Source organism: Zonotrichia leucophrys, chromosome 1, assembly GCF_028769735.1.
Source record: "Zonotrichia leucophrys gambelii isolate GWCS_2022_RI chromosome 1, RI_Zleu_2.0, whole genome shotgun sequence".
In the NCBI taxonomy this organism is placed as follows: Eukaryota; Metazoa; Chordata; class Aves; order Passeriformes; family Passerellidae; genus Zonotrichia; species Zonotrichia leucophrys.
Genome location: NC_088169.1, coordinates 96,974,135 through 96,994,791, shown reverse-complemented (window position 1 = coordinate 96,994,791; position 20,657 = coordinate 96,974,135). Strand labels below are relative to the sequence as shown.

Sequence of the window (20,657 nt, the reverse complement as noted above, 5' to 3'; positions counted from 1 at the left end):
AGGCATCAAAAGTATCAGCAGAGTGAGAAACCGTCTTTTAAACAAAAAGGTTTGCCATATGAACATGTCTGTGAACCTTTGGACAGCATCCTGTGTACCACCTGAGTGACTCCATGTCCCTACTGCAAATTGGGACAAGTACAGTTCTGCACTAGCTGAGGATTAGACTGGCAAAATTACACTGATTTCATAAAACTTTTCAGTTATGTTGGTTTTCACAGCAAAATGTTGAGGAATGTCCAACATCCATCATAGCCAGCAATTTGCTTGTAGTAACTCTTAGCCTGAATTCTGTTTTGTTTCACAGTTACAAATAAATGAGGCCAGTTAATTGGCAAGCAGTGCGGCTGAAGATGGAATGAACATACTATTGTGAGCATCTGATAAACTTAGCCAAACACATCTTTGAGAGAAACCACTCTTTATGTCCACTATCAAAAGAAATCAGCAAATATTTTGGGGAATATGTGGTACTTATGTGAAACCCACTTGCAACAGCAAGTATGGTATTTATAGCAATTCAGTTTTTTCCTTGACATTTTGCAAGGACAGTGCATCTGAAATGAAAGAGAACCCCTAGACTGTAAAGAGGCAAGACTCTCAAGCCACTTCTTTTAAGGTTCTGTATTTTGCTATTGAAAAATCTCAGCTGGGGATACATCCATTGACACCATACCCACAAAACGATCAGCGCCGAGATGCAGTAAAGAAACTGCATTTCTCATAAAAGTCACCTTTAATTTTGTGACCTGGTTACAGACTGCTCTAATTCTCAGACAGCCCTTAGTTGGACTCCAGGGACCTTGGGCAGAGGCACAAATTCCCTCTTCACCTCGAGCAGTCACTTAGCCCTAACAATACTCGGAGCATTGGTCTCCGCCCGTGGCTGGGGCACCATCGCTCCCTGCGGGGCAGCTCTGCCCAAGTCGGTGGCAGCGTTTCCCAGAGCAAAGCTATGTGCTGTGCTACAGCCAAGAATCCCTAAAGGCATTAGCGTGACAGAAACGCTGCCTGCTGCCCCCGGACCCCTGCCGCCCCTCTGCGCGGGCTTCACAGGGCCGTATTTGGTATTCCTCGGTGAACTCTGCACAGGGCTCGATCTGGTCCCAGATAGCTTCAGACCTTCGGATCCTGTCGTCTCTGACGGGCTCGGTACCGCCTCGGAGCCGTGCGCTCCACGCTCCCCGAGTGCCGCCCAGACGTCGGCCCAAGACCCGTCGGGAAGAGCTGCGGCAACGGAGCCCCTGCCCGGCCCCTCGCTGCCCCGCACGGGGCTCTGCCAAGGGCAGCGTAAGCGACGCGAGGACAACGCCGGGAAAGTTTATTGTTGGCAAAACCAGTGGGCACGTGCTGCACGCCAGCGGCCCCAGTGCGGGGCTCCAGCCCAGCGGCCAGCCGCCTCCGCCGAGGAGGAACCGGCCCTCCACGACCATCCGGGAGCGGCCCCGGCCGGATATCCCGGCTCTCGGGAATGCCCTCGCCCGGCATCTGGCAGAGAGAGTGCTGCGGCCGGTCCCCCGCCGCTTCCCGCCCCGGGCGAGCGCTACTAGCCGATCCCCAGCCCGTGGGGCAGTGGCCGCCCAGGCCACCCCGGCCCGGCGACGGGGACGGCAGGAGCCTAAGGGGCGGCGCGAGAGCGGGTCGCGAGTGCAGAGTCCGACCGGGCGGGCGCCCCCGACAGCGCTCGGGCGGTGGCGGAATGTACCAAAAGCCCCCCGGGGGAGGACGCCGTTACGCCCCCTCCCACCACTCTCCCACGGCACCCTTGATACCGACGGGAAAGCCCCTCTCCGATGCGCGGGGCGCGTCTGCGAGTCCCCACAGTGCGGGGCGGGAAAGGTGGGGGCGAGGCGACCCGCCCCGGGGCGGGGGAGGGGTGGTGGGGGTCGCGGTAGAAGCGCCTGGCACACACGTCCCGCTTTCCCCTGCTCCCCCCTCCCTGCGGTGGGTGGTGCGGTCCGCTCGGAGAGGGCGGGAGCACCGCGCCCCGCCCCGCTCAGTGACACAGGCTCCGTGTGGGGAGGCGCCGGTGGCTCGGGCAGCGGGACCGGGTGGGACTGGCCGGGCGTCGTAGCGGCGGCGACTGCGAGCCGAACCCGGAGAATGGCAGGGGCTGGAGTCGCTGCGGAGGCTGCTGCTGGTTTCTCTCCTTCGCCGCCTCCTCGCGCCCGCCGGGAACTTTTCCTAGCGACTGGTGGCGGTGCCTCCCCCCGGTGGTGGCGGCGGCGGCGGCTGCTGCGTTTGGCGGTGCCTCCCGGGCCGGGGCTGGGGCTCCTGGGGCTGGTTTTCTCTCGTTTCTGCTGCAGTAAGTGAAACTTTTCCCCTTGGCGGACGGGCGAGGGGGCGGGTGGAGGAAGAGGAGGAGAGAAACCCGAGCCCCGGCAGCGCCGGGGGACGCGGCCGAGTTGAGGGAAACTTTGTCTGGCGCCCGACGGCGGGGGCCGCCGGCCGCCCTGCGCCGGGGGAACCGGGCAGGACGTGGCTGGGATGGTGAAGGAGGGAGGTATGCGAGGCAGGTCCGAACCGGAGCCCGCACCGCCAAGACCTATGGACTCTTTCCTCCGGGAACATCCGCTGCGACCGCAGTCGAGAGAGCGGGTGTCCCGGGAGGCCAAGTATCCCCGGCGGTTGGGCTGAGGTGGCAGCGGCCCGGGTGGGGCAATAGGGGAAGTTTATTCTCCTGCTGGGGCTTCCCCCGGCGGACGGCAGGTTATCCGCTGTAATTCCCGTCCTGAGCGGCGGGATTTCGCTTATTTGCGGGAATTCACGGGCGCTCCCCCCCCCGCCCCCCACTTCCTTATTTCCCATCCCGTAGGAAGGACAGAAGGGTCTTAGTGTTTTATCTGGGTGTGCCTGGGGGGAGGAATAGTACGCGCTTTGCCTCAGGAGGCGTGGGCTGGTGTCGTTGTTCCTCTCAATGAGGGTGAAACCCGTGCTGGTTTCGGTGTGGGGTCGCTCGCCGCTGCCGCTGAGGTGGGACCGTGTGCTTGCTCTACATCACCCGCATCCTGAGCAGCTGCTGCCGGGGACACTGCGGTGCGGGCCCGCCGGGCTTGGCGTGACCGCCCGCAGGAAAATGCCATCACCTACCCCCCCCTCCCGTTCATCTTCCTGTGGAGAACAAACAAGCAACGTAGCAGTTGGAAACTGAGCAGGAATTTATTTATTTATTTCTAATGTACTGCATGCGGTGTAGTGTTTTTTTTTTTTACAGCAGTGGAAGATTAGAGGGGATAAAAGTAGACTTGGACAAGTGCAAATCGAAAACCCTCATCCTGCCGTTGTATTTATTCCCAATGCAAGGGAATAGTTGGCAAGGATATTTTATTATAGGAGACGCTGTGTCCCTTCTCTCTTTAATGAAGGAGGAAGAAGTTAGAGGAGGTAGTCTCTGGAGCTTCATGTGATAAAAATACCCAGGAACGAGCAAGCCGTGCCGCCGTAAAACACTTGTGTAGTATCTGAGAAATGCTTTCTCAGGGAGGGAGTTGAGGCGCTGTAGGATTGTGCTGGTGCATGTAGTAGTCTCCCCCCTCTGGCAATGATGTAGCTTTCAAAAAAGGTGATTGTTACTAAGTTTGTAAATATCGAGAAGGCAAACTTTTTGCACTAGCACTTTTCTCCCCTCCCTTTGTTCAGTGTTTTTTCTGCTTTTTTGCAATTAAAAAAGTGAAGTTACAGACTTGACATGACCTTGACAAGCTATTTTTACATCTAAATGTAAAGTTAATAGTAACAATGAAGCTAATAGCATCCGTGCCTAGTGTCATACAGCGACTCAACCATTTTAGTCTTGATAAGTGTAATTTGGGTTGTCAGTCTTCCCAGGTTCTTTTTCTTTGCATAAGTGATAACTTTTCAGAAGTTCAGCCAGAAGTGCAGAAGTGGCAATGTTGTGTTGAAATAATTCTGTTCTTTGAGCACAAAGTTTTGAAGGTAAAAGGGAAAACTTGAAAAACTGTTACAGACTTTTAGACTTGGAGGTAAGCAGCAGGGAAAGAGGTTTTTTTGTCAGTATCTTAGGTTTTAGTTTTCTTTTCACCTTTAAATTTCCCACAGTTGTTTTCATTGTATTTGTAACTGTAACATGTGACTATGAAGGAAAAATATTAATACTGTGCTCTTAAATATGTTTTGAGCATGTTTACATGTTGATGGCACCCCAAACTATTTATTGCTTTTGGTTGCCTTTTGTCCTGCTACTCAGCTAATTCTGATAATGGTAGCAAAAGAAAGATTTGAAAACGCTGCCATAAATGATCCCAATCCTAGTAGAATAAAGTCGCTACAAAACCAAATAAATTTTTATCCAGTCATTTTGATTGACAGTTAGAAATTATTTATTTGAGCTATAATTCCTCAGAGAAATATTGCCAAAAACATCTCAACACTGACACCAAAAAACTGAAGGGGGAAAGAGAAAATATATCAGGAAATCTGAAATAGCAGCTTTTCTGTTTTTGAGTAAATATAGACCTGCTTTAATAAATGCTGCTTTTTTTACGAAAGTAATACTACTGGCTTCAGGTTGTGCATACAAGTACTCCTTCCACTTCCCTGTCAAACAGTGCACGATGCCACAAAGTGCATACTGAACTTGCGCGATCAAAGTAGTGTAACCTTGAACTAGGGGACTTGTGTGGCATCTATAGAAGCATCATCATAGCCTTTAATCTGGAAAGTAACTTATTTTGCATTGCAGCAAATGCTTTTCAGCTGTGCTTATTGGAGTCATGTCCTGCAACATATACTGTAAATGAGGACTTGTGTGCTACTAAATAACAAATTCCTCATAATTCCTGAGTCTCATTTGTTTGCACACGGTGAAAATTTTTTTGCAATTTTTTTTTTAAATGTAAGCTTGAATTAAAAATAAGCAGAACTGTAAAGTGAGGTGAATAGAAGGATGTTCAAGATGCATTTTTCAGATATTTTGTTGAAGAAATAATTTTTTTTTCTATTTAAATTGCTGGCTATGTTAAGTTTCTCAGTAAGGTTAGACAAAGAAGTATACATATGTCATCTAAGATCCCAATGAATTTTTTTTTCTTACAGGAGCCTGGAATGCAGATCTCCAGACTGGCAGTAGAGCTGGAAGGATTGGGTTATAAAGGTGTAGATAATATAAGAGTGCAGTGTACCATATACAAAAATAATTTAAAAAAATAAAATCCCCAAGTAATTATTGATGAGAACAATCTGGCTAGAAACTATTTTTACTATTTTTTCAGGTGAAGTCATGGTAAATTTGAATGTCAAGCAAAGCAGGTTGCCAACTTGGAAACGGGAAGGTGTAGTAGAGTTATCAGCAAGACAACAGAATGTGGTTTTTCCTCATTTTATGTTAATAGTTAAGAAATCTTTTATGTTTTGAAAATGGTATGGAAATGAATGCTTGTTTGAACAGGTGTTTGGTGAAGGAGTACAACAGCAGTGAAAGAAGGAATAGGAATGCTGTGGAAGGTGTTTGAAAAGTTGGAATGAAATAGTGGTGAACCATGTAGTAGGTTGGGCAGTGTATGAAGCTGCTGTGTGAAGAAACAGAGCAGCTGCACTGGTAAGAACAACAGATAGGAGAGTTTAAATCTGGATTGTTTGATAATTAACAAAAAAATTTTTTAATGTTGCCAGAAGTTTGTCCAGACTGTACTTGAGGATAACTCATTAGAATATGAGGTGTGATCTTTTGAAAGAATTCCTAGCTGTTTCATTGTGGTACATCTGCTATTTTTCCATGTTACTGTTACACTGTGATGCTTTTGGTGTGCAAGAAGTCCAATTTACATATAGAAGTGAAGTACAATGTTATTTGAGTTAGGATCTGAACACCTGGAGTGTTATAAAAGAATTGTGATGGTTATTTAGCCACTTATGCTACATAACAGTTGACCAGTTACTTGATTTAAACAGTGTTTCTCTCTTGCCTTCTTAAGCAACTTAATTTTATGTCATGGGATATGCATTCTCTTTGATAGTGGAAACAAAAGAAGCTCTAGCAGGATTTACTTTTTGTGAGATAGAGAGTCAAGTATCCTGTTTAAAAATGTGGTCAAATCTAGCTTGTTTTCTTTCTGATCTCTTTTATGTAGTATTGCTGACAGGGTGATATTGAGAAACAAAGGACTGTTCTGTAGGAGGAGAAGCAAAAATATGTAAACTTTATAGACTACTTGTACCAGTTGATTACCCTTCAGGTGCTGGTAATAGAGCTTTTAAGGTAGGCACAATGTGATGTAGATTGCATCTGGTGTGAGGAGGGAAAATGAGTTGGGAGTGTGTTGCTTCAGAAAGCAGTGTCTGGGGCTAGTGAGTGGAGCATTTGTGAAGCTCAAAGAAAAAATAAGTTGGAAACTCTAGAATCAAAAGTCTGAATTGTAATTTGTAGAAAACAAATCCAGAGTGAATGAAATTAAGATAAGAGATGAGTAAAACTTTCTACACAGAAGATAATCTTGCTAAGTGCAAGCTGCCTGCAATGCTATTGGTAAAAGTCTTTTTTTAGTGTTGGTTATGTGTTGAAGAGCAATAAACTTTGCATCTGCTGTTACACCAACCTGTGGCTGTGGAGGTGGCTGCTGTGTGGCTGAATTCAGCTTTGTCCAAACAGCTCTTTATCAGAAGGTGCGGTTGCAGACTGCTCGGGTATGTGTGCCAGCAAGTGAGAGTGCTGAGATTGTGTGTGTTGTCTGCTTGCTCTGGAGCCGCTGTGCACTGCCACTTAAAGGTGGCTCTGTGATGACGGATTACTTTGCTGTTTGTGTTTGTACCTTAAGCTTGTTTCCAGCTTGGAATGAATGTGTTGTATTGGATGAGAATTATTGGAACTTTGCTTGGTTGGTTTTTTTACCTTGATGACTTCTGTTTTGATTGGTATGTGGATTGTTATGCAGAAGTTTCTGTCAGGAATTTTCTAAGGCAGCTGATAGTTGGAAGTAAGTGACCAGATTTGCTAAGTGAAAAATAGGTATAGGTGCAATTATTTAATTATTATTACTTTGTTATGCCACATGTTCTTGGATTTAGTGGTTGTTAGAGGTGGAGGTATATATGGTCTTTAAAGGTGCCTTTAACCAAAACACTTTTGTGTTTCTATGGTTTGTTTTTGGTAGGGTTAGCCTGTCTAAAACAAGATTCTTTGAGCAGTACTTATTTGGAGGGTAGTTGTATTCCATGCCTCAGAGTTCATAGGTGTCTGAAATGCAGTAATGTATTTTTGAGAGGTTGGAGATGATGAATTTTTGATTAGACATTAAATAGGTTGATCAAGCTTTCTTGTTAAAGGGATCATTAGTATTATTGTTTATTTCTGTTTAGAAAGCAGAAGGATTGCCTAGAAAATAGTATCATCTGAGTATGGGGAGAAATCACAAGAAAAGCTAAGAAAGAAAAGATAGGAATAGCTGAATGTGGCAAAAATGCAAGGAAATATATGAGAAGCAAATAAAGAGTGACTTGTGCAGTAAAGGATGTGTCAGGGAAAATAATTACTGTGTTTCTGTCTCTGTCATGGGGACAGATGGTAAAGCTGTTGGGTGAAAGCTTGTCTTAGTCCGCTGGATGTCCTGGATGGTGAAGGTGTAAAACACTGTGTTAAAAGGAGGTGGAGGTGTGTATGAGTGAGGCTCCTGAGGGGCCTCATGGACAATATTTGCATTCATTTGATTCTAAAAAAGGTGGCCCATGGTTGCTTAGTACGTAAGCTCGTGATGAAGAGCTTTGAGGTGTAGCACAACTTCCAAGTCATGGTGAAAACACCAAACCCACTTTTTTGGTGTTATCCAATACATGAATGCTTCAGGAGTTACTTTTCAGGTAATTAACTTTCAGACTTTGGACTGCTTCAACTGTAAACCCAAAAATTTGTCTTTCTGTCCATAAGTTAGCAATAGAAGAAAATTAGCAGCAGTAATGAAAAAACCCTTTAATGTCTTAAAGCTTCTGTTGATGTCCTCTATCCTTTTACCTTGGTTTTTTCAAGTGTATGGGAAGGTAAAGGTAGGTAAAATTTAGGGTGTTACCAAGAAGGTGGCTTTTAGTTCAGGTATTGAAAAGCAGAAACAAGCTTCCAGACAATCCTCTTCTATCATAGCTGCATACTTTTATTAAATATTTCTTCTTCTTTTCAGTTGTTTTTCAAGTAGTGTGCAGGAGTAAGGGCAATTTTAATTCTTTAATAGTGTAAAATGTCATCCATCTTATTTTCAGTGAGAAGGCTAGTTGAGTGTAACTCTTGAATTGACAGGAATACTGAGATTATCTGCAAGCAGTAGACAGCTCTTGCCCATTTCCCTTCCCCAATCCCCTTCCCACATCAGATTTTCATTATGTGGCATTTAAGATAACATTATATGTCTACAGGGATTAATTGTTTTCTCTTTTTCTGTTCGTCAAGGTTCGTATAACATGATAGCTCTTAAACTAGTTCTGGGATTAGTTTATACAGAGCTGAGTGTTCTTTTGAAAGTGACTGTTGTTTTGAATACTTCAGTGTAATGCAGTGGCATGTGCAAAATTGAAATTGTGTCATTCAAATGGCAATCTCCTGCCAAAGTGAATAAAGACTAGTCAAGCAGGTCTCCATAGCTGATATGTGTACCAATGAGTGGAAAAAAAACAGCTGAGCTAGCTTGATGAATTTATTGGTTACTTTTGGATTTGTTATTTTTATTAGCCCCTCGGTTAGAAGACTCAGATTAGTGTTGGATTTAACATTTTCATACTTTGTGTGGGCATTCTTTGTCCACTTCTGTTGCTTTTTTAACTTGAAATACCACCCAGCCATGCTGCATGTGATGTATTTGTATAAGCTGCAAACTAATTATTGCTGGGACAAGCATAACCAAAATCAGCCTATTGGATGAAGAGATGCTGGAGAAAGGATATGAGGAAGTTGACATGTTCAAGATGGGTAACTTAATTTCTTTTCAGTGTATATAATTTGGTAGAAAAATAGTAACTTTAATGTTGTAAAAGTTAAATTACATCAAATACCAAGTAACTTCCTCATAGCAACAGATTAACTTAGGGAGTAAGACTTCTGACTCATATGTAACTTGGGGGTAATTTTTTCCCCAAATTCCTTTAATTTCTCCAACATTGACTATTGACCATTGCCACAATGAATAACTAACTCTGCTAAGGTTGATTGCTAACAACTGGAGAAGAGAAGTCAAGAGCTGGTAAGCTTAATATGATTTTTTAATATAAAGATTGCATTATAAAAATCCACTTGTCAACCCTTCACCGATGCTGCTGTTCCTGTGTTTTAACTGCTTCAATGCACTTTTGATTTCAACAGATAAATTTTCTTGAAACAGAAGTAATGTTATTATGACTTCATTAAGGCACTGTGCCATTTAAAAAGACACTACTAAAGTAATCAACTATGAGAAACTTATGGTTGTGACCATACTGTGAATCACTTTTTGGGAAATTTAAATGCATCCTGTTGAAAGTTTCAGTGTGTTACTGGTAGTTGAGGTAGCATAAAATAATCTGCCTCTGGTAACTAGCAAGTGTAATATAGCCGTTTATCCGGGATAGGATCTATAGGAAGAAGCATACTAAGTTCTGTGTAGCTGTCTGAGGTATCCCAGGTGGTTTAGACTTCTGCATGTGGCTTATATGTTCTACTTCCAATCTTTAACATCCCTTCCAACTCAAACCATAGTATATCTATAGTGTGTGTACATATATATAGTGTGTATATATATAGTGTAACACAACTGTTAAGTTCAACAGTTGTAAGTAATTAGGTTTTTTACTATAACTAGATTATCACAATTAATGTATTAGTGTTTCCACCTGAATATTTAATAACTTAAACTACCTCCTGATAAATCAGAATGTAATCTTTTGTGGGGAAACAGATTTGTGTAGGCTTTATGGAAAATCTTAAAATGATTCAGCAGTGTTCTACCTTACAGAAAGAGGTGAGGACTGTGTGACTCTACAGAATGGTTAGTGAAAGTTCTTTTTGTGATGAATCTCCAGAGCTACTCTACAGCTGCATATTCTGAGTCTCAAGAGACATGGCTTAGGTATAATAAGTTGGTGTGGCTACAAATAGGTGAAAACTGAAGTGAAGTGAGGGAAAGCAGTTTTGATGGTGTCTCCACAATCTGAGACTGCTGTGAAAAGAGATCCTGAATTGGTTGCTGTAAGTACATGGGAGAAGATACTGAGCAAAAGAATAGTGAGTGTTATTAACCTTAAGGGGCTTTTAATAGGATTTCCTAATATTTCCTTGTAGCTAAACTGGTGAGATATGTTTTGGGAAGTGGATTATTAGATGGGGGAAAATTTTTGTGTCCTGCTGAACTCAGAAGATTCTGAGTCCATCTGGAGGCTGGTCACTGGTGGCACCAGGTGCAGGGGCAGTTCAGCTGCATTCTGACCTCTCTTCCAGGTTGTAAGGCACTTCAAGCAAATTTATGGATACTATGGATGACTATGAGGGTCAGTTATCTGCTGAAAACTGGGATTGAGTGGGATGTCCACAGGTCAGAAATAACTGTTGGAAACCTTGTGAAATTCAAAAGCAGATCTGTCTTGGGGGGGATGACCCCATGCAGCAGCAGAGATGTGGTGCAGACTGGTGTCAGGTGCCTTTACAAGAAAGATCATAAAGGTCCTTGTGGGACAGTATGTGCCTTTGTCGTGCAAAACATAAAGAGCACACTGGGCGTGCTCAGCCAGTTCAATGAAGCAATTTGGACTTCTACTATTTGGGGCTTGTGAGACTACATCAAAAGTACGGTGCACAGTTTTGTGCTCCCAAATGTGCGGCAGGTGCAGAGGTGAAAGGCCACTAGGGTAGGGAGTCACCACATGATGTATGAAGAGGGCTGGAGAAGTGGGTTTGTTCAGCTTTGAGAAATGTCTGAAGTGGGGCACCCTAATTGCTATTGGCGTTGTTTAACAGGCAGTAGAGGGAAAACAATGACAGACTCTCCTTAGCTATGCAAAGGGAAAGGATAAGAGGCAGCAGACACAAGCTACAACAAGGGAAGTCACTATAATGTGTTAGCAGTATGTTTTCCCACACAGACAATGAAGCGCTGAAATAGGTTGTGGAATCTCTGTCCCTGAAAATATTCAGAACCTGACTATGGTATGACCCCTGAGCAATTTGATCTGACTTCAAAGTTGGCCCTTTCAGTTGGGGATGGGATTGGATAACTTCCAGAAGTCCCTTTCAGTCTAAATGAAGCACATAGTGTACATGGGCAGGCATGAGCTAGTATACTATAGTTGCTAGCCTTGGAAGGAAAGTAGAAGAAGTTGGAAGTCTTCTATTTAGATTAAAATGTCAAAGTAAAGTCTGAAACAAGTTTTTCCTATAAATCAATTTGACTGCTAAAAACTTACTTCAAAATTGAATCCCATTGTTACTTCCTAATATAAGTTATATATGTTAGAGAAGTTGTTAAATAAAGATCTGACTACATCTTTTCTGTTACTTCAATAAGTAGCCAGTAAGAACAATCCTGTAGAGCACAGAGCTGGGTGACAGTGTGAGACATACTGAAAATGTAGCTTAGCAGTAAATTGAGCAGCTATTAAACAGCATTCCCTAGGCTTACTGTTGTGATGCAGTTCCTGGACAAAAAGGGGTTAACTTTCTGGAACTGCCTGCATTGAGCTGGCCTTAAGAGCTAAAAAAAGCCAGCAGTGTCAGCAGTGCAGGGGGCAGCGGCCATCCCATAACTTTGTAATGTAACTGATAAATCATCAGATTTTTTATGGACAGCTGAGATTTGCTGCTCCTGACAAAATAAGTTTGTTCTACATTTCATTGTATAACCACAGTTGTTCAATACTGGCAGATAACACCAAAGCTTTACAGGTAATTAATAATGTGAAGTTAATATTTAGCTGTCCTTCTGAAGTTGTTCGAGGCTTTGCAACATTACATAGAGCAAAGTACATCCTCCCTTTTTACATAGTGCAAAGTGCAACCTCCCTTTTCTTCCTGCAGACCTCAGTTCTCCCCAGAGTAGGTGATGTGTGGAAAGACAACATACAGAAAGTCAAGGAGTGGTCTACTTGAGGCAGGTCAGGGCTGTCCTAGGGATTGAAGGTCTTGTTCCTTCTGCTAGGATGTCACACACATCAGTGTATGTGTGACACACAGTGCACCAGTGTTCCTGACCAGTTTCTAATGGCTTTCTGGTTTCAGTGTAGGAAGTACAGTGCAGGGGACAGGAAATGCTGCATGTTTACAACTGTTATTGAATGCTTAGAATGTTACTGAATGCTTAGAATTTCATGTACTACTTACTCATGTCACAGAAAAGCCAAAACAGAAACTCCCCAGTACCCAAAATCCTGATAACAGAGTGTTTATTTAAAGCAGTTCAGAAACATTGCTTGTACAGAAATGTTTGGTAGTTATGTGGACCATGTGCTCTCATACCACTAAGTGCAGTGGGCAGTCTTTGATTCTGCCATGTCCCTTTCTCCAGTTAAAGTTGAAGAAATATTCAGTTCTGCGTGACTTGAACTTTTACTTTATTGTTCCTACATAAAAGTAATGTTCTACTGAAGACAAAGATATTAATACAACAATATTTTCAGTATTGAACAACTGTGGTTATGCAATGAATTATAGAACAAACTTATTTTGCCTTGTTCTCCCCAAAATGGCTGAAATGCTCTAGATAGTTGGTTTTGTGAGGATTTGTTTGTTTAAGTTATCCCAAGTCAGGAGGTTTGTGCCTAAAACTTCTTGGTGAGGTTAGGAGTTTCATAGACCTTGTGTTTTAGTATGGCACACCTCTAAATGTCGATAGTTTTGCCTTGTCAAAACCAGCCAGCACTTCTGGTGATATCTGTCAGAGTTAATTGGGATTTTTTTGTTGGTTTTGTTAAACTGCATTGTGCTTATACTGGACATACTAAGGCAAAGGAAAACAACCTGTGTGCTCTGACTTCATTGGCTTCATTCATCTGAACTGAGCAGTTCAGAAATTCTCCTTTCCACCCTTACCTTTGAATAGGTAAAATATGGCATAGTTCTAGGACGTGTTGCTTGAATTTGATCATGTTTTTGTTAGACCTTATGTCTGAACATTAAGTTGAACAGTAATTGTGAATTTCAGAAATTGGCAGTTAATTGCTTCTCGGAGTTGACTTAAGTTTTCCTTGATAATGAATGCAGAGGTGTAGTCTGAGAAGTGCAGTGTAGTATCGGAAGAACAGAAAGTATATACTTATGAAAAATTAAGTTACTAAGTAACAAAATAATTAAGTACTGATATAGCACTGCACAAGTCAGTAAATACAGATACAGAAATATGGTAAACTTGATTTATATCTTCGTTGCTTCTCCTAGCAAGCTGGGTTGATCATCATTTCAGCATGTGTGCTGTGCAGTCTTACAATTAATATGTAAATTCTGGCTGACCATTGCAGCTCTCCTGTGCTACCTGGTGTAAATACTGTGAAATGCATGAAAGATCAGGTATTAATTATTTGGACTTCTCTAGTTGGTGAAATTTCCCTGAGGAACAAGGACTACTGAACCAGAGGCAGGGTCTGTCTGATGAAGTAAGGTGGAGGGTTCTTATCCAAAAGCATTGCTAGCTTGTGAGGAGGGTTTTAAACTATGCATGTTGAGATGACCTTTGTTTTTTCACTAATCTGAAAAGAAGTAAAGCAAGGAGCAATCAACAAGTGTCCAAGGGGGATATGATGGAAATTGATTTTTATCCCTTCCCTTGTGAAGGCAGCACAAATGTGCACAATTGCAGACTTAGGATCTCATTGGGATTGCAGTAATGTTGTGGAATAGCTTGCATGACTGGAGTCATGCAATTAGCTAGCTCCATTTGTACCTTCAGGAAAGGCAGGCTGGCAAGGTGAAGAAGAGTGTCTAGAATGCTTGGAGCTAGACTGGCATGGCTAAACAGAGAGCTGGAATTCAGGAAAAAGAGAGTTCATGAGCTTTGGAAGAATGGGCAGGCAACTCAGGAGGATGTGATGTTTGCAGATGGAAAATTAGAAGCACCAAAGCCCAACTGTAATTTAATCCGGCTACTGCTGTAAAGGAAAGTAAAAAAAATATTTTTACAAATACACAAGCAACAAAAGGAGGGTTAAGGAAAATCTCCATCCTTTTTTGAGTGTGGAGTAAAACAGTGACGAAGGGTGAGGTACATAATGAATTTTTTGCCTCAGTATTGAAAGTTAAGACTAGTTGTTCTCTGGGTACCCAGACCTCTGAGCTTGGAAGACAGGGATGGGGAGCAGGATGAAGCCCCCATAATCCAAGGATAAATGATCAGTAACCTGCTGTGCCACTTAGACACACACAAATCTGTGGGGTCTGATGGCATCCACCCAAGACTACTGACAAAGCTGTCAGAAATGCTCTCCCAGCCACTTTGAATGATTTACCAGCAGTTCTAGTTCACTGGAAGTTAGCAAATGTGATGTCCAGCTACAAGAAGGACTGGAAGGAGGATCAAGGAGACTACAAGCCTGTCAGCCTGACCTCAGTGCCAGAGTTGGTTATGGAGCAGATCATACTGAGTACCATCACTCGGCATGTGTAGATGTGGCACTTAAGGATTTAGTTTAGTGGTGGACTTGGCAGTTGTAGCTTAATGGTTGGACTCAGTGATCTTAAAGGTCCTTTCCAGCCTAAACAGTTCTGTGATTTTAAAGTCTCACATCTGGACTGAGATAACTCCATTCAACTGCACAGGCTGTGTTCCAAGGGGCTAGAAGGCAGCTTGGCAGGCATAGGTATAGAGCCCTGGTGAACAACAAATTGAGCAGTATCAGCAGTTTGTCCTCACAGCAAGGAAGGGAGACCTTATCTTGGTCTCTAAGCATTACAGCAGATTGAGGGAAGGAATATATTTTGTCACTAGAGTACTGTATCCAGTTTATGGCTCATGGTACCGGGGAGACACTACCAGAGCAAGCCCAGAAGTGGGTCACTCTGTCGACTGGAGCACAAGGTGTGTGAGCAGAGGCTACAAGAGCTGGGCCTGATCAGCCTGGGAAAGGGAAAGCTGCAGAAAAGGAGCCCTTATTTGCTGCCTGATGAGAACGTATTAAGAATGTAGATCAACACTTCCTTCAGACACCCCACACAAGGGAATAGGAACAAGCTGGAGTGTGGAAAATCCTGAGCCAATGTAAGGAAGTAAAACTTGTCTGTGAGAGAGAAGGTGTCCAAAATATTTGAGGAATCAGTGGCAGGTGGTGATATTCCAAACCTGACTGGACCAATCTTCAAGCAGTCTGATATAACTCTGAGCAGAAATGAATGGCCTCTTGAGGTCCCTTGCCTCTTTACCTACATGAAATCATTATTCTCTATGTCAGTATTAGAGCTTGTTTAACTTTGCCAATGATAAATGCATTATAAAGAAAGCTGTGCCTAGGAGTTCACTTGTGTTTGTGGTAATTGCTAGGTGACCTGGTTGGAAATGATCACTATAGCTTACATCTGACAACATGACCTGTTGAGCACCTTATCAGAGGATTTCCATGGAAGTTTGGTTGGTTGAGTTTTTCCCTCCCCTCTACAGGCTTGTACTGATGGGTAGTGATTCTGGTGATTTGAGTCTGAATGCTTCAGTCTGACAAATGAAGTCAGAGTGATTAAGTCAAGAATATCTTAATAATGCTTATAATTTAGACTCTGGGATAGACATGAGTTTTTTTGGTAATCTAGCAAGATGCACATTGTAATTACCCTCATGGTTAGGATGGCAGCTTATGTAAATACCACTGTATAGCAGGAAAGTGACTTGCTACTTTATAATGAAAGAGAACAAACAGCAGTGACAAGAATCCTATACTGAACACTTTGTATTTTTGGGTTCTGATTAAGTTGCCTTTCTTTTCTGTTAGTCTGTGAAATGGCAAGTTTATTATATGGTAGTGTTGAAACAACAGCCATTTAACTTGGAAGAAAGCTGTTTTTTGGACGGGGTTGGGAGCACCAACCCATGTTTTTGCAAGTTTGTGGCTAGGTGGAAGAGAATATACTGTTATGTCATTAGTAACTTCCACATTTTGAAATTAGGCAGAAGACAATACCTCCTCAGACTTCTGCAGTATTTTAGTGGTCAGTCGGGCAATCCCTTACCCCCAATTTCTCTTCCCCTCAAAAAAAAACCCAAAAACAAAAAACCAAAAAAAGAGAGAAAAGTGGATATTGTAATAGCATTAAATTGCCTTTCTAACTAAGGAGTGGAGAGGCATGGAGTCTGGAAGGAAGTCGCAGGGTATTTATCTGACCAGACCAGATTTAGCTGTCATCATGGTTTTTTCTGGAAGGATTTGTGTGGTGGAAGCAATAGTTGTAGGGGGTGCTGGAGGATAGTAGGATCATGTCAGTTGCATTTCTTGGAGTATGAGGTGCCCTAATTATATATAAGTGCTAGTTACTCATAGCAAATTGGAATAAAGATGAGTTACAGAGTATTGAAGTACCTTAAGAAACTGAGGGATTGAATAGTTAAGTAAGCTGAAGATGGTTGTTCAGTGATGCCCATGAGGCACCCTTTGTGAAGGAGAGTATTAGACTTTGTGTATGAATTGTTATAAATATTAAATATTTGTATAATTGCAAAGAAGGCCTTGAGTAATGTGCTGGTCAGTTCTGTGAGGTTTGCCAGAGGTCTGATTTGAAGGGGCTGCCTGTACAAGGTCTGAACTAGGCAGTGCACTGTTGGGAAGCATGTCCTCTGTCATGATGTTGTATTGGCATCCTCTTTGAACTTGACGTGTAGTAATGCCAGCTTTGAAATTTCTTAGCTCTGAAGAGTATACTAGAATTGAAGCCTTTTAAAAATGAACCAATGTCCAGAAAGTGACAATTTTTGTGTAATGCATGACATTGTCTGTATCATGAGAGGCAGTTTATATATAGAAGTCAGAAAAGCTGAAGCACTAGCTGACTAAAACTATGTGATTGGGTGTTCCTGTAGCTCTCCAGAATGGAATTTCTTTCATAATCTTGAACTCACTGCCCTGCAAATAAATGAAGAGATTGAGCTTTAAAATAAATTTTAAGCAAGCAACATTAGAGTTATATCTAAGCATAAGGTTATAACTTGACTTATTATTAAACATGCTCAGAATGAGTTACTTTTCTCAAAGCTGAAGGCTGTCATTTCTCCTAAATCTTACTTGTTGTTGAGAATAAGACTTGTTTGTAAGGAGTGATTTGTGGATGCCACAGTGACTCAGCTGAGGACAAAATGAGGCTAACAGATTTCATGGGGAGTTAAATATACAACAAACCTAAAATTTTGAAGAGTTAAAAGCTTTTAACAAAACACGTGACAAAAGATTAATATCTGCTTGTGGATCAGAACATAAAAACATCAGTCATGGAGGAGACTGGTCACCTGCTGTGAGCTGGCTGTCCCTCTGATGAAGAGAACCTTTACTGAAAAAAGTAACTAAAGGATACAAATAGAAGGAAATGAGAATTGCATTCGATAAGAAAGTAGTTATTTTATCAACTTGCAATGTTTGAGTTAAACCAAATGCAAGCTGACCTGAGCATGAGAAGTATCTGAAAGTGCTCTAAGTAATTATGTGTTAGCAGAAAGTACTGGCATTTTGTTTCATAATGTATTTGAAGTTCTACCTACTGAGCATTAAAAATGAAATGATTTTGCCATTTTAGATACTGTCAGTGTTAATTTCTATTTTGTGTTTTCCGTTTTTGATTCATGTATATCTGGGTTGGTTTCTTGATTTGCAAAGCAGGTGGAGGATAGTCTTAAGCACAGTTGAAGAAACAGCAGTTTTCTAGGAAGAGGACTGGGACTGAGACTTGTAAAAGGAGTGCATTTTGAAGTCTTCTCACAGTAGCTAGAGCTGGATGAACCCAACGATGATGCTAGAACAAGTGATATAAGTATATGGGATGGAACGTTCCAAGTTCCTGAAGTGAGAACTTGTCATTAAGTCCTTTAGCATGTGTGTCATATTGGCTAACTATTTTAAGGAAGACTAGTTTATTACTTCAGTAAAAATACCTATTAATCTGATAATAACAAAGCAAATAAATCCTTGATCGTGTGTGTGCAGGATCAGCTTAGGTTAGTTTCTTTTTTTTTTTTTTTTAATTACTAAATATCAAACCTTTCTAAAGTAAAGGGTGTGAAGGTTTGTCACTTTGGCCAGGGTGTTTATATCAGGAATTCATATTCTGTAGCATCAAAGGATTTCTTTATTTCAATGGGCTTGGTTGCTTGGGGGATTTTTTTGCTTCTGTTTTTGTTCTTTTTTTACTGCTTTACTAGTTCATCGTCTTCCTAATCTTCACAGGCATTCTCTTTTTTGCAGTGTAAGTTCTTTCGGACTTTTATCGGGTTACCTTTTATGAGAATAATAATGGGTTCTTCCAGTCCTTTCCTGTAGGTCATGCTTTCTGGGCCTTTGAGCGCACTTCGCTTTCAGACTCTCTAGATGGCTGATATCTGTTGCGTGCTGTTCAAGCTGAACAACTCCAGATGGAGCCTCACTGATGTTGGCTAGAGCATATACTTCTATGTTAGCATATTCTAGAGTGTCATTTTCAATTCTTGATATGTAATCACTATGCACTTGCTGTAGCTTTCAGAACACACTTTGCTCTCTAACCAGTTATTTAACACTCTTGATGTGTTACTTAGACCTGTTCCTGCTGGCTGCTAGTCTAATTTGGACCCGCTGCAGCTTGAAGGTATTTTTCTGCCTGAGTGGGAAAGGTTTGTTAAGTGTAGCTTCACTTGTTTCTTTGTGTATAATGCATTAGTCATCAGCCCCACCAAGATTCAGATGTACAATTCTTTTGACCTCAAGTCTTCTGTTAAATATTTTGGTTATGTCTTTAAACTGGATGCCACACAGGAGGACTTCAGCCTTTCTCACCAGATTAGTTTGTCAAAACTATTGACTCATCTTTTGTGTTTCAAAAGATTTCTAAGATCATCTGGAACTCTTTAACAAACTTTCCAGTAAGATGTTAAAGTTACATTAAGGACTGCTTGTTTCAATCTCTTCTGTGTATTTATACTTATTGCTCTGATACTTAGGGATTTGAATTTATATAAATGGGGGTGTGAAGCATTTTGTGGTGGTTAGGCAGTAGTGGTGTGTATATGGATAACTTTTGAACTACTTGTTTACTCTTACTACTAGTTTTTTGAGGGAGTGGGACTTGAAATGAGATGTCTTCCTCCAGTCCTGCTTTTGAGCCTGGCCTATTGGAAAAATAGTACTTCATTGTCCTGCTTATTCCTTTTCAAGGAGATGGGATTGGAAGACTTGGTGAAACAGAGTTGGAAATATTAATTACAGAAAAACTTTCAGCTGCCTTACTTATTAGTTCAACATATTTTAAAACATCTGAAAGTTTAGTGTCAGGATAAGCATGCATGTCTCAATTTGCTGTGTGTTAATATGTATAAATGATTATAATGTAAGAACATTTAAAATGGACATTGATGTTAATATTGTCTTAGTCAAAATTCCACACAAAATTTTAAAGTTCATGGGACTTAGTAAATATTCTTAGTGAGTAGTTTGATTTAAAGTTTTGACCTTATAAAATTGGCTTTCTAAGAGTCTCTCCCAACTCCATTTGAATCATGAGTCTAACATTCCTTTTTAACTTCCTCTAGTGTCTTAGCTTGTCCTGCTGCTTGCTACTAAAGGTCTGCGGAGCATGGTGGTAAGCAGAGTATGCAGGGGCACAAGTGCTGTCTTACATGGAGATAGATAAACTAGAACAGAAGCACTGGTTCACATGTGAAAATGGCATTCTGAAATAAGAATGGTGGGTAACAGCCAAGTCTGATTCCAGGGGCAGAGTTTTTCTGAAGCTCCAACTCCTGAGTTGGGCTCAAGCTAATGTTAAACTCTTAAGTTGTAACTGCTTTTTCTTTGATTTTGTGTTGCATTGGAGTAAAGTGTCCCTTTGAAATCTCTTTCTTTTGCTTTCTGTGTTGCATATGTCAGTCTTGTAGGTAATTGTTTATTGTGGAGCTGAAGAGGTTTGCATATGTTGTCATCTTTGACTCCTTTGTGCTAGGATGACAGTTCTTTGTCCAGTATTGCATTACCTGGCCTTTTAACAGGCAGTGTGAGTTCTCTCTCTGAGCTCTGGATGCTATCTTACGAATGGTAGCTGTAGCTTTCCCAACAATTATTTCTATTTCTTGCTCCCTCTATGTAGATACACATGTTGATGCAGCAACTAGAGGAAGATAACTGAGAGTCTCTTCCATCAGCTGTGGGGAATGAAGGAGCAGAGTAAGACAGGCCTCCTGGCTGAATGGTGTGATATCTTGTCAGCTGTACCTTTAGGAGCAGCCAGATGGTGGTTCAGAGTGTTTCAGAATTCTGCAGAACATCCTGTGATAGCACTTAACTGAAAATCCATCAGTCTGGAGCTTGATGTTAGTAAAACCCTTCAGTAACAGCTAACTTTTGAGACAGCACTGAAATTGAGACTGACCTCTTCACACAGTTCTTGTTGCCAGTCTCTTTGAATTTTCAGTTGCTTGGAAAAGATACAACTTTGTGCAACTTTATTTTATAATTTTCAACTAGAAGTTGTATTCCCCTTTCTATGGTTTTTGTAAGAAGTCAGGCTATAGTCACCTAGAGGAGAGCTGCTCATGCCATAAACCAAG

General features: G+C 41.9%; 1 protein-coding gene across 1 annotated transcript in view; it reads left to right on the top strand.

Moving 5' to 3' along the window:
* The first annotated feature begins 465 nt into the window (after positions 1-465).
* NECTIN3 (nectin cell adhesion molecule 3) overlaps positions 466-20,657 on the top strand; it is a 62,348-nt gene continuing 42,156 nt past the window's right edge. The window contains exons 1-2 of the mRNA XM_064701749.1: positions 466-501; positions 1,093-2,305. Of these exons, the coding sequence (XP_064557819.1) occupies positions 466-501; positions 1,093-2,305 (1,249 nt within the window). The remainder of the gene's footprint in view (positions 502-1,092; positions 2,306-20,657) is intronic.